The 14,493-nt window shown below is 40.1% G+C and overlaps 1 protein-coding gene and 1 long non-coding RNA gene across 5 annotated transcripts; one reads left to right on the forward strand and one right to left on the reverse strand.

The window, feature by feature from the left end:
- Positions 1-6,576: 6,576 nt before the first annotated feature.
- LOC138904692 (uncharacterized) lies at positions 6,577-8,340 on the reverse strand. Its single transcript, XR_011413465.1, has 2 exons — positions 7,344-8,340; positions 6,577-7,025 (listed from the first exon to the last, which is right to left on the reverse strand). It is a non-coding gene; the product is annotated as an uncharacterized lncRNA (long non-coding RNA).
- Positions 8,341-9,579: 1,239 nt separating this feature from the next.
- LOC104088317 (uncharacterized) lies at positions 9,580-14,425 on the forward strand. Of its 4 annotated transcripts, none has more exons than XM_009592974.4 (12): positions 9,580-9,848; positions 10,536-10,620; positions 10,756-10,807; positions 10,911-10,931; positions 11,018-11,071; positions 11,820-11,870; positions 12,606-12,668; positions 12,772-12,840; positions 12,957-12,995; positions 13,090-13,206; positions 13,350-13,442; positions 13,907-14,425. In XM_009592974.4, exons 1-12 carry the CDS (start codon positions 9,767-9,769, stop codon positions 14,198-14,200), a joined length of 1,020 nt encoding a protein of 339 aa, XP_009591269.1. In that variant the 5' UTR covers positions 9,580-9,766; the 3' UTR covers positions 14,201-14,425. The 4 variants fall into 4 exon arrangements, with proteins under 4 accessions (XP_009591269.1, XP_009591270.1, XP_009591271.1 ...); XM_009592975.4 differs by having other exon boundaries at positions 12,775-12,840; XM_009592976.4 differs by lacking the exon at positions 10,911-10,931.
- The last annotated feature ends 68 nt before the right edge of the window (positions 14,426-14,493 follow it).

A 14,493-nucleotide genomic window follows, 5' to 3' on the forward strand; every position in this document is an offset into this window, starting at 1 on the left:
AAATCTCACAAGGAACACTGTACAAATAATGTCGCCATATCTTCAAGGCATGAACAATTGCTGCTAACTCAAGATCGTTGACAGGATAGTTCTTTTCGTGCACCTTCAGCTGTCTGGACGCGTAGGCAATCACCCTACCATCTTGCATCAACACCGCGTCGAGACCAATTCGCGATGCATCACAATATACAGTATAAGACCCCGAATCTGTAGGTAATACCAATACTGGGGCTGTAGTCAAAACTGTCTTAAGCTTCTGAAAGCTCTCCTCATATTCCTCTGTCCACCTGAAAGGAGCACCCTTCTGAGTCAGCTCGGTCATAGGTGCTGCAATAGAGGAGAAACCCTCTACAAATCGGCGGTAATACCCCACCAAACCAAAAAAACTCCGGATCTCTGTAACTGAGGACGGTCTGGGTCAACTCTGCACTGCTTCAATCTTCTTCAGATCCACCTTGATCCCCTCACTCGATACTATATGACCCAAGAATGACACTGAGTCTATCCAAAACTCACACTTTGAAAATTTTGCATATAACTTCTTTTCTCTAAAGGTCTGAAGTGCAGTCCTCAGGTGTTGCTCATGATCCTCCCGATTCCGGGAGTATACCAGAATGTCGTCAATTAACACAATGATGAATGAGTCAAGATAGGTTCGGAACACACTGTGCATCAAGTGCATAAAAGCTATTGGGGCATTGGTCAACCCAAAAGACATCACAAGAAACTCATAGTGACCACATCTGGTCCTGAAAGCAGACTTCGGGATATGTGGTTCCCGAATCTTCAACTGATGATATCCTGAACGTAAGTCAATCTTGGAAAATACTCTGGCACCCTGTAACTGATCAAATAAGTCATCAATACGAGGCAATGGATACCTATTCTTCACTGTGACTTTGTTCAACTTGCGGTAATCAATACATATCCGCATAGAACCATCCTTCTTCTTCACAAATAAGATAGGAGCACCCTAAGGTGACACACTGGGCCGAATGAAGCCCTTATCAAGCAACTCCTGTAACTTCTCCTTCAACTCAGGAGGATCCATACGATATGGAGGAATAGAGATGGGCTGAGTGCCCGACAATAAATCAATGCCAAAATCAATATCTCTGTCGGGCGGCATGCCCGGAAGATCAGCTAGAAACACATGTGGAAAGTCCCTCACTACTGAAACTGACTCCACTGTAGGGGTATCAATACTGACGTCTCTCACATAAGCTAGATACGTGTCACACCCCTTCTCAACCATTCGTTGAGCTTTAAGAAATGAAATAACTCTGGTGGGAGTATACTAGACTAAGGTACCTCTCCACTCTAACTGCGGTAAACCTGGCATAGCCAGCATCACGGTCTTAGCGTGACAATTAAGAATAGCAAAATGGGGTGACAACCGGTCCATGCCCAAGATAACATCAAAATCTACCATGCTGAGCAATAATAAGTCAGCTCTGGTCTCAAAACCAATAAGAGCAATCAAACACGATCGATACTCGCGGTCCACAACAAGAGAATCTCCGACAGGAGTAGACACATAAACAGGGGAACTCAAAGAAACCCGCGATACGCCCAAATACGGGGAAAAATAAGAGGACACATAGGAATATGTAGAGCCTGGGTCAAATAATACCGACGCATCTCTATGACAGACTGGAACAATACCTGTAATGACAGAATCAGAAGCAACCGCCTCTATACGAGCAGGAATGGCATAGTATCTGGCCTGGCCTCCCCCTCTAAGGCGACCTCTACCTCCCTGACCTTCACCTTGAGTTGGCTGAGCAGGTGGGGTGGCAGTTGGTGTTGTAATCCTGAGGACCCGGTGGAGCACGATGTGGATGAGAAGTCTGTGGAGGTGCACCCCTCCTAATCATGGGGATATCCCTCACCATATGAAAAGTGTCGCCACACTCAAAATAAGCTATGGGAGGGAGTGGCTACTGCGGCTGGCTCAGGCCAGGTCTGCTGGACTGACCGCTAGCAACGCCCCGTGCAGGAGGCACACTAGATATTGGCGGTGCATAATAAGGATCCTGGGGTCTAGAAGGAGCTGGAACACTACTGGCGGCTAGAAGAGCTGAATGAATGGGGCGGATCACATAACCCCTACAATGGCGAGCTGCTGGAACACGAGCACCAAAATAAGAACCAGTCTCTCGAGACCTCTTGGCTTCCCTCTCCTCTCTATCCCGGGCAAGCATGCCCTCCAATCTCCTGGCGATACTCACAACCTGCTGATAATAAATATCCATCTCCAACTCCCTGGCCATACTAATCCTGATACTGGGGTGGAGTCCCTCAATAAATCATCGAACCCTCTCTCGAACTGTGGCAACCAAGGCCGGTGCATGTTGGGCCAAATCACTGAAGTGGACTGCATACTCTGACACAGTTATAGCACCCTAGCGAAACTACTCAAACTCCGCGTGCCTTGAGTCCCTGAGGCTCAGAGGGACATACTCTCTCAAAAACATATCCGCGAACTGAGTCCATGTAAGTGAAGTTGCCTCAACCGGACTACTCAACTCATAAGCACACCACCACTGATAGGCTGCTCCTCTAAGCTAGAATATAGTAAAAGAAACCCCGCTCGTCTCCGCTACACCTATAGTATGGAGAATACGATGACACTCCTCCAGGAAACCCTGAGCATCATCAGTAGCCAATCCGCTGAAGGTAGGTGGGTGGTACTTCTTGTACCTCTCAAGTCTGAGCTGCTCCACCTCAGAAGCTGCTGCCCTAACCTCGGGCTGAGCTAGAGCTACCGGCTGCATTGGTACAACCTCTGGAACTTGGTCGACCTGAACCCGCTGATCTGGAGTACCAGCAACAGGAATCTGTACTCCTTCCCTGGCCTGAGATGTGGCAGGAGCAAGTGGAATCAATCCAGCCTGAGCTAAGGTGATGAACATGCTCAGAAACTGGGCTAAAGTCTCCTGGAGGGCTGGTGCAGGAACAGGTATCTCAGGTGTTTGCCCTCCAACTTGAGCTACTGGGGGCTCCTCTGTAGCAGCTCGTGTGGGTGCTCTGGCTGCACCACGTGGACGTCCTCAGCCTCTACCCCCAGCCTCTCGCGGCTCTAGCATGGGGCGCGGATACCTGGTCATCAGATCCTCTTGTACGTGTCCTCACCATCTGTGAGAAAATAAAATACATAAGTTTATAATCTTTAAAGTCAACAAATTTTTCGCACGACAAGGAATCAAAGTAGTGAAATTTTCCTAACAGTTTCATAGCCTCCCAAAGATAAGTACAGACATCTCTGTACCGATCCGCGAGACTCTACTAAACTGATTTGTGACTCACGACACATATGAACCTAGAGCTCTGATACCAACTTATCACGACCCAATTTCCCCTCTGTGTGACGTCGTGATGACACCTAGTCTCTACAACTAGGTAAGCCTAACATTTTTGCGGAATAGTGAAATAAAAATATAAATTTAACCAACTATTCAAAAATACACAACAAATACCAAAACCAGAAACATCGTGAATCACAAACTACAGAAGAAAAAATCTAGTGTCTCTATATATCATAATCTAACAAGGAAAATAAAAACAATAATGAACATGAGAAAGAGTAGAAGGGGGCTTCGAGGTCTGCGGACGCGGCACATATACCTTGAACTCTCCAAAGCTGTCCCGGCTCACTGATAGTGTAGTTAATAAGGTGCACCTAGATCTGCACACTAAAAACATGTGCAGAGAGTAGCATGAGTACATCACAATCGGTACCCAGTAAGTGCCAAGCCTAACCTTAGTCGAGTAGTGACGAGGTCGGGTCAGGGTCCTACTGAAAAATATATAATAAAAATAATCTAGAGTGTAATACCGCAATAAAATAAAGGCTGAAATTTAACAACAATGAAATCATAGAAGGTAACAACTTAGTACACAGAAATCACAACAGGGGATCTCCCGAGATACCGTTTCATAGTCCCAAACATAAATGTGCAGGGAGATCTCCCGGAATACCGTTCCGTAGTCCCAAAGTAAATGTGCAGTACATGGGGGATCTCCCGAAATACCGTTCCGTAGTTCCAAAGTAAATATGCAGCGCAAATGATAGAAATACAACTACATCATGAAATTCTTACAATTTAGACTAAGTACCAGTCAAGGAAGAAGCAGAAAATTCACTAAGCATGCTGCACAGAATTCACATAAACGATTAAAACACGTAGACATGTTGTATTAGACTAAACATGATAGCTACACATATTGGAATAACTCAATTAAGAATGAAAATAGATTAGTACTCATTAAAATGGTATAACTCAAAATAATAGGAAAACATGTTGATGCTCGGTAAGAAAATCGGGTTTTACCACAACTAGCCAGTGTACGTACTCGTCACCTTACGTACACGACGCTCACATATCACAATAGTTCCAAATCTTAAGGGGATTTCCCCCACACAAAGTTAGGCAAGCCACTTACCTCGAGTCAAGCTCAATTAATCGGTCACAATGCCTTTCCCACGAATATCCGGCTCTGAATGGCACAAATCTAGCCAAAAGCAATTACATATCATAAATACAACCATAATAGACTCATCTAATTAATGAAATTAACACTTTAACAAAAATTCCGAAATTAACTCAAAAATTGCATGTGGGGGCCATGTCTCGGAATCGAGTAAATGTCACAAAATACGAATACCCATTCACTCACGAGTCTAACCATATAAAAATTACTCAAATCTGACCACAAATCCCCTTTCAAAACTCGAAATCTTTGTTGAAGAAGTTCTTCCAAATGTTTCCCAATTTTAACCCCAAAATCCAAAATTAAATGATGAAATCAACCATAGATTAGTGGAATATAACCATAAAGGAGTTAGGAATCATTACCCAAAAACTTCCTCCGAAAATCTCTTCAAATTTCGCCTTCTACCGAGCTCTCAATCAAATTTTTGTGTTATGAACTTAACCCTCATTTTTTAACCTTAAATTCTGCCCAGGTGTGTTCTTCTTCGCGAATGCGACATCACGATCGCGAACACGATGTACAATCTTCCACTGGCCCAAATTTCCTCCTTCGAGAACGTGAGGGGACTCTTGCGAACTCGTACCTTCCACTGACGGAGCCTTCGCGAACGCGGGAACCTCTTCGCGAACGCGTAGGCTTAATGCCCGAAGCTCCCTCTACCCTGTTCCTCTATGCGAACACGAGGACCATATCGTGAACGCGTAGGCTTAAGGTCCCACACCTTTGCGAACGCGAAGAACAACTTAGATTCCTTTCCCATATGCTCTACGTGATCGCGAGGCACCTCTCGCGAACGCGATGAAGGATTTTTCTGCAATAAAACACCATAAATCTGCCACTTCTCTAAGTCCAAAAATGACCCGTTGAGCATTTGAAACACACCCGAGGCCCCTGGGACCTCAACCAAACATACCAACAAGTCCTAAAACACCATACAAACTTAGTCGAATCCTCAAAGCACATCAAACAATGCAAAAATCACAAATCATCCTCCGATTCAAACTTAAAGTACTTGAAACTTCCAAATTTGACAATCGATGCCGAAACTAATCAAACCACGTCCGATTGACCCCAAATTTTGCACACAAGTCATATTCGCTACTACGGACCTACTCCAACTTTTGGAATCGGATCCGACCCCGATATCAAAATTTCCACCACCGGTCCAAAACTCCAAAATTTTAACTTTCGCCATTTCAAGCCTAAATGAGCTACGGGCCCCCAAAACACATTTTGGACATGCCCCTAAGCCCAAAATTACCCAACGGAGCTAACGGAATCGACGAAATTCTATTTCAGAACCGTCTTCACACAGTTTCGACCACGGTCGAAATTCTAAGACTTAAGCTCTCATTTAGGGACTAAGTGTCCCAAAACACTCCGAAACTCAAAACCAATCATCCCGGCAAGTCACAATAGAAGAAATAGATATGGAAAAAGCAGTTAATAGAGGTTCGGGGCTCTAACTCTCAAAACGACCGGTCGGGTCGTTACACACTTCCCCTAGCAGGAATATTAACAGGATGCAATGAGGAAGACTTAGCAAATGAAAACATATGCTCTTTGAATACAACATCCCTGCACACAAAAAAATGATTAGTATCAAGGTCCAAGAGTTTGTAGCCCTTTTGTGTGTCTGAATAGCCCAGGTGCACAACAGGTTTGGCTCTTGCTGAGAACTTGTTGCCATGCATCATAGCGGTGGCATAGCACAGGCATCCAAAAACTCTTAAGTGCTCAAGAGAAGGCCTTTGATGATGTAGGAGTTCATATGGTGATTTGACTTGCAAAATGATAGAATGCAGCCTGTTTATAATGTAAAAAGCAGTAGTAATACATTCTCCCCAGTACTTAGTTAGTACATTTACCTGGAATTTTAGGGGCCTTGCTGTATCTAATATATGTCTATGTTTCTCAACTACCCTATTTTACTGGGGAGTGTATGCACAACTACTTTGATATATAATACCATAGTATTCAAGTAATTCAATGCACTGTTTACTAAAAAACTCTCCTCTATTATCAGTTCTAACAGTCTTAATTGCTACACTAAATTGTGTTCTTAGCATAGAGAGAAACTTTTGTAACACAACAATTTCATCACTTTTCAACTGTAGTAAATGTACCCAAGTATACCTAGAATGATCATCCACCACTGTTAGAAAGTAATATTTTCTATCATGTGTGGGAAACTTGTATGGTCCCTAAATATCCATGTGCAAAAGCATTAAAGGACTACTACTCCTTGTAACACTTCTAGGAAAAACTAGTTTGCTCTACTTAGCTAAGGGGCAGACAAAACAGTCTTTATTCACATCAAGATATTTAAGCTGTAATGATTCTATATTTTTCATTGTACTAACAGAGGTGTGACCTAATCTTTTATGCCAAAGAATGTCATTTAATTTTGGTTTCTGGACTGTTGCAACGGATGCTTTCCTCAAACCTCTAGCAATGTGCTCATCCTTCACCATATATAGGCCTCCAATTATCTTACCAATCCCCCTCACCCTGCCACTCCAAAGGTCCTGAAATACACAGAAGTCAGGATAGATGTGAACAGAGAAACTGAGTTCTTTTGTGAGCTTTGACACATACAACAAATTGAATTTGAAGTCAGGAACATATAAAACATTCTTAATCTCCATGTCCTTAAGAAATGCTGCACTACCAATGTGAGATATATTTTGTCTTCTCGCCAGTAGGTAAATGTACTTGATCTCTACCAGTTTTCAACTCAGTTTTAGAGTGTAGTATATCTAGGGAAGCAGTTATGTGATGAGTCGCACTAGAATCAACTATCCATTCTTTACTAGGATTATCAGTCATTAGTGCAGTAGCAATACCTGCCATGTTGACTTCTGGAACTATGGTATCTTTATTCAGCATATCCAGGATTTGTCTATATTGATTCTCAGTGAAGAAGTGCCCTCCTGCAGGACCATCATTATGTGCTCTTCCTCCATCCATATGTGACTGTTCCTCATGCTCAGCATTACTAGTTGCACAATTGGCCACAACCTTCCTTTTAGCATTAAAATATGCAGGGTAGCCTATCAACTTGTAGCAATTTTCTTTCAAGTGTCCAGTCATCTTACAGTAGTCACATTTCATGAATGGCTTCTTCCCTTTGTAGCCTTATCCTCATCCAGCTTGCATAGCAATAGGATCTCTTCTAACTCCTAAGGCTGGATATGGACTTGATCTTTGGCTTTCATCCTCAATTATCAACGCATAGGCTTGGTTCAAGGTTGGTTCAAATGTTTTCATCAGAATCTGCCTCCTTTCCTGCTCATAGGTCTCATTCAGACCACTGAGAAACTGAAGCAGTCTTTGATGATGAAGGTGTTCAGTGTAATCCTTTGATTTAGCACAATCACAACCTGGCGTGGGAACTAAAGCATCATACTCCGACCACATTTCCTTCAGTCTCGTGAAATAGGAATCAACAGAATCAGCTCCTTGGGAAATCATTGCAATTTCTCTGTGCAATTGAAAAATTCAAACTCGAATGACCTTATCAAATCTCTCCTTCGGGTCCTCCCAAACTAGGTGTGCATATGATGCATAAGCTATTCCACTGACGAGGTTCGTTGATACAGTGTTCATGATCCATGAGAGCACAATCGCATTGCATGTCTCACATTCCTCATGTAATTGCTTCTTAAAGGTCTCTTTCTTACATGTACCAGTTACAAACCTTAGCTTTCGCTTAGCTTGAAGAGCAATTCGCATCATCTTATGCCATAATCCATAGTTTTCAGACCTAGTAAGTTGAATTGGGATCAAAACTGAGCTCGGTGTATTAGAAGGGTGCAGAAATAGAGGATGTGTGTGATCAATTTTCTCGTCTGCCATTACTGAATTTGAGCGAGAATTTGATCACACAAACACGAAATTACTCAGCTAAGAAGCAAACAGTATCGATTGCTCTGATACCATGTGAGTTGAGCTGATTTCAGTCACAACTCATCCTCCATTAACGGAGGTCTAAACGAGTAAGCTGAGTTTAAGGGAAGAAGGTGAATATTAGAGAGAGAATAGTTGGTGCGGAACTTTCTAGTATATTGAAAATGTAATTACAAAATCTGATATACATCACATATATATACACGATTACTAGACTCCACTAACTTAATCCCTAATTAACTAATGCCAACTACTGTAACTACTCTAACCAACTGGTGACAGCTGGCTAACTGCATTGTCGAGCTGTCATACTGCCTCATATTCTCACAACTATCAAATTTTATTCGTAAGTTATTTTGAATAAGAAAGGGTTTAACTGTTTATTTTGAATCATGGTGGTTATCTAGAGGCGGATCCAGAATTTAAATTTTATGGGTTCAACTTTTAAGATTTTTAATATTGAACCCATTATATTTTTAAAGTTATGGGTTCATATTCATTATTTTTGCAATTTTAATGAATTTTATACATAAATTTCTACTCTGCGTCGAAAGTTATGGGTTCAATTGAACTCGCATCTACCACATTGCATCTGCCCCTGTGGTTATCCTTATATTTCTTGTGTTATTAATAAGAATCTCCCCACGGATTGGCACTTATTTGTAATTTAAATCTAATAGCTAAAGATTATCAGGGACATTAAGCAATCACCACTACAAATTTCTTGTTCGTTTGATCTTTTAGACAACTTTATAGAGTGTGTTTTCCTTCAATCTCTTTTTTCCCTTTAGAGTCTTTAATTTTGGTAAGAGCAAAAATTATAGAACTCACACATAGTCAAGTGTCTCTACAAGACACGAAAACAAACATGATAAGAGAGTTGACAACTTAGTGTGAGGATATAATCCACAATGGACTCATGATGTTCTTTCTTAAAATGAAATGCTTGAAATACCATTTTCAGTCGGTTAATAAGTTGTATCAATGGAGATTAAGATTATATTTTTACAAGGCTTAAGTGTTACAATTTCATACTCAAGGGGCAAAGTAGAAATAGTTCCAAAACTTGGAATCAATACGTCCCTATAACCTTTTGCCACGTGACTTGCATTTAGTTATTGTCAACTACCATGACTCTATCCTATTTCTCCTACTAGTTCGCACTTTGTTTCCCATATGTTCTACCAAACAAACTCCTTTTTCTTCTTACTCCATCTAATCTTCTCTTCCAACGTTTTTTCTTGACACTATTTTCAGTTTAGTGTCACTTCTTGGAACAAGTAGTAAGCCAGTGAATCCAAGATTTATATATTCCCCTTTTAAAACAAGATCATATTATAAAGTTCTTGGGTCTTTTCCAATGAACTTCATGCTGATATTTATTGTCATATTGACCCTTCAGTCAATCACTACTTATTCTCTTCCTTTTGTTGTCTTTCATGGTAAAGTAAAGTTCTCTTCTTTTATATTGCCCTATGTGTAATGTTGTTTTGTGGGACTGCTCATTTTGTTGAAGAATCTTCAAAACAAGGTGTTAGAGATGATTAATTACTATATAGCTTGAGTATTGTGCTCATTTGTAGTGATTAATTGCCTCTCAGCTTCTGTTGGAAGGGGAAATTTTTCTGTTCTATACCTAAAAGAGCATGCCGGTGCACTAAGCTCCCGCTATGCGCAACGTCCCGGAAGGGCCGGACCACAAGGGTATACCTTGCATTTCTGCCTCGAACCTGTGACCTCCTGGTCACATGGCAGCAACTTTACCAGATACGCCAAGACTCCCCTTCATTCTGTTCTATACATAGTTCAATTTGAGAAAATGTTGTTTCCCTTTTTATTTAAAAGCCTGAATAAACCATCCAAACTTTTGTATAATTGAACTTAAGAGCATATAAATGTGGAAGAGTCAACAAGAGTAGAAAAGGTTTATTGGTGTTGTGTTGATATGGATTACAAATTACTTCACTGTGCTTTTGTTTCCATAGGAACATTTAGCAGTCACCTCACTTGCTTCTTAAAGCATATATAATAGGAAAAACAATTATTTATTGCCCAAATTAAAGTATATGATGTACATTGTGTAAATATCTTGAGATAAGCTATGCTTATTTGTACATGATATATATCAGGAATATCAGATAAATGCAGCAATGATGGAGTCAGCTATTTCACTGAGCTTCTAAGCAACTGGTCTGGCTCTCCAGGATATTGCATGTAAGCATTAACATTATCACTAAGTCAACATACTCTACTATCAACTTGTTATAAATGATGATTTTGCCGTTAATTTTCAACTTAACACTAAATAAACTCCAAGGGTAATCTCTGAAATTTTTTCTGTTTGCGCAGAGAAATAGGTAATGGAGCGTGGGACTCCTGGTTTATGCCTTTCACCAAGCAGGTGACTTCTGTTCATCAGCCTGACTCTGCTCTCCTCTGATTCACCATCTTGGATAATTAAAGAAATAATGATGATTAATATGCTTCTTATTTTTCCTTTGTAGGTACACATTGCCTGTGATAAGGTAGACAAGTAGTTGATAATGTGCTTCTTTAACTGATCTAACTTCAATTGTTGTTTCAGTCTCACTATTCCTTTTTCAACTTATAGGTGAAGGAAATAGATGAGCTTAGTGAGGGTTACCACATAATCGGTCTCTCCCAGGTAGAGAACTAGTGCACCCTGAAATATTGTATAATAGTCAACTGTAACGCTCACCTATTATTTCATTTTTTAGTTCTTACAATTTTTGTTGCAATCAAAACCAATTTCCATTAACTCGGGACAAGATCGTTGTTTCCTCAATCAGCTCCATGATATTTCATTTAGACATGGTCAGTGGACCACTGTTATTGCAACCAAATGTATAAAAAGTTCGGTTAGGTTCTTAGTAGCAGTTGTCGACCTTTCCTCTTTTACTTCACATAGATTTTCACTTCTTTCCCTCATAGCAGACCAAGTCACTCTTCAGCATTAAGAACTTAATTCTGAAAGTTGTCTAACTTTTATGCTGTCTATTTTCAAAATCTTGTTGCAAAGCCGGGGGGGCAACTGCTTTTTAGCTTGAACTTTGATACTAAATAATTGTAGAAGGAACTAAGCTGTTGGAGTTAGATAAGAGTAGCTATCTCAGGTTTACATGATATAAAAATATTCTTTCTATTTCTACATAAACTATCAACTTCACATTGAGAAACTCAGATGCTTAGAATCACCAAAAACTGCAGCACATTTGTCTCAATTAATAAGATTGCTGGAAATGACAGAATTATATGTATTTCAATGAAGAGTGCTTAGAATTTCCATGCATAATTTGATCTCCTTTTTTGGTATTCCTATAGACCCCTTTTCATGGTAGATTTTTTTGCGTCCATTTCTTTTGGTTTCGTGACTCCTCTCTTCATTTTATTAGGGAAACATGGTTGGCAGAGGGCTTGTTGAGTTCTGCAGTGATGGACCTCCTGTAAGAAATTAAAATCTTTGATCCAGCATTTTCTTTACAAAATCTTCTGCATGTATAAGATCAACTAAAATGGAAGTCTCTTTAGACAGCTTCCCATGGAACCCACCCCCCCCCCCCCCAACCCCCCAAAAAAAAAAAAATAAAGAAGAAGAGGAAAATGCACACACCACAAGAAACCAATGAAAAGATGGAAATTAACGACTCTTATATTCAAGACATGAACTATATATATATATATAAAACCTCTACGTACTCTTTCCTCCCCCCCCCCCCCCCCCAGTCTCAAAAAACGTACTCTTTTTCTTACTGTTGCATAGGCCTTCGTCGGGCTTTCGTCGCTTCGCCTATAGACGGCGGCTTGGCTTCGCTATCGCTCATGACTTGGTATAGAGCTGTGTAGTCGTCGGTTTTACCACCAGAATGCCTATGAGATAGTGGTTAGCCACTACCTAAGCTGGCGGAAATAGCATAATGGTAGAGCATAGCCTTGCTAAGGCGGAGGTTGAGGGTTCAAGTACCTCCTTCTGCTCCTGGCTTCATCGTTTAGTGGTAACAAGTTCCGTGCATAAGCCACTTTAGAGATATGTATGTGTGTATATATACACACACACACATATGTTTATGTAATATTCAAAGAACAAAGACAATGTGGTTTATGTGTTGTTCCCTTTGCAAATATATATTTGTATATTTAATATTATGTGAATATTCATGGTCTCCTAATATATGTAACAGGTGAAAAATCTTATATCTTTGGCTGGTCCTCATGCTGGGATAGCTTCTGTTCCTTTCTGTGGTGTATGTGCTCTTTGATCCCATTAACTAACAATCTTTAACTGCTTCTTTGGTTATGTTTTGGTGGAAAGATAATAATACTAGTGTCTATTCTTCCCTCTTTTAGCAGTCAGGTTTATTGTGCATTCTAGCTGACTCTTTGCTCAAGTTAGCCATTTACAGCAATTTTGTTCAGGTCTGATTTTTTCTTTGATGTACTACTACTATGCAGTCCCTTTATCTCACCTTTTTTGTTCTATTCTTTTCCCCTTTCCTTTTTTGGAGTTGATTCTCATATCAATGCAATTGCAGGAACATCTTGCTCCTGCAGGTTACATTAAAATCCCAACTGTAAGTGATCATAAAAAAATCTTCTTCATTGTCTAAAACAACATTAGATTATCCTTTCTCAAATATATCATTCTATTCTATTTGATCATTCCAGGACATAGCTGACTACAGAAAAGGATGTAAGTTCTTACCAGTAGTTAACAATGAGGTACATGGAAATTCTACTTTCAAGAAACGGTTTGCAAGCTTGGAAAATTTAGTACTTATTATGGTGAGCAGGGAATTCTCTTCTTATTTACAACACAATAATATCGCCTTTTAACTCTTCATCTAAATCTTGTCCATGCACCAAAAAATTGTTAACCTGGAAGATCGAAGAGGCTCATAATCTTTTACTCTTTTTATCCTTATCAGTTTGAGAAAGATGAAATTTTGGTACCAAAGCAAACCTCCTGGTTTGGGTATTATCCTGATGGTTCCTGGAGCACTGTTTTGCCTGCTAATGAGGTACTAATATGTGACTTTCTTTTAGGAATATGAGAGAGATGTTTCACTTTTTTAGACCCGATGTAAAATCAATCAAAGTTTCATCTTTTTAGGAGTTTCTTATCTTGATTGTAAAATCAATCAAAGTTTCATCTTTTTAGAAGGGGAGCCTTAGCGTAACTGGTAAAGTTGTTGTCATGTGACCAGGAGGTCACGGGTTAGAGCCGTGGAAATATCCTCTTGCAAGGTAAGGTTGCGTACAATAGACCCTTGTGGCCCGGCCCTTCCCCGGACCCCGTGCATAGCGGGAGCTAAGTGCACCGGGCTGCCCTTTCTTTATCTTGAATAAGTTGGAAGTTATCGATTGTATTTTCTTATTTCTTGTTCAATTAGTAGTGTTTGTTTAAAAAACCAGTAGAGCCTTTTATGTCCTTGATTTTCTGCAAGATATTTCCTGATATTATTTTGTATGATTATGTATGTAGACAAAGCTCTATACAGAAGATTGGATTGGTCTGAAAATCTTGGATGAAGCTGGAAAAGTGAAGTTCTTGAATGTATCTGGAAGTCATCTTGAAATATCTACTAGTGAAATGAAGAAGAACATACTACCATATTTGGTAGATAATGCATCCACTACAGTAACTACATCAAGATCATCTGATATATGGCATTTCAACGATGAATTGAATGGTGTTGTAGAAGAAATTCTCCAGCTGAACACTCATGTTGAAACAGTTAGGTTAAGATCATGGCCATTTTGGTATGGGAAAAGGTAAACAATGAAGAAAATCCAAGATCAGGCTTTTGCCTTCAGCTCATTCCACGACCTGATTTTTTCCCTTTGTGTATGTCATTTTTATCTCTACTATTCATTGTATAACAACATGAAATGTGTTTGCTAGCTCCAAATTGTGGTATGAGAAGAGGCAAGGCTAGCTACTACATATAAGTTTTCTACAAAAATTCTAATCTTAACTGATGTAACTTTCTTGCTGTTTTAACCTTGCATTTCTCTTCCTCTTTTTAACACCGTTAAGATACTAAGCGTTCTTGAATAGAAGTCCTAATA

Source organism: Nicotiana tomentosiformis, chromosome 1 (genome assembly GCF_000390325.3).
Source record: "Nicotiana tomentosiformis chromosome 1, ASM39032v3, whole genome shotgun sequence".
Taxonomy (NCBI): Eukaryota; Viridiplantae; Streptophyta; class Magnoliopsida; order Solanales; family Solanaceae; genus Nicotiana; species Nicotiana tomentosiformis.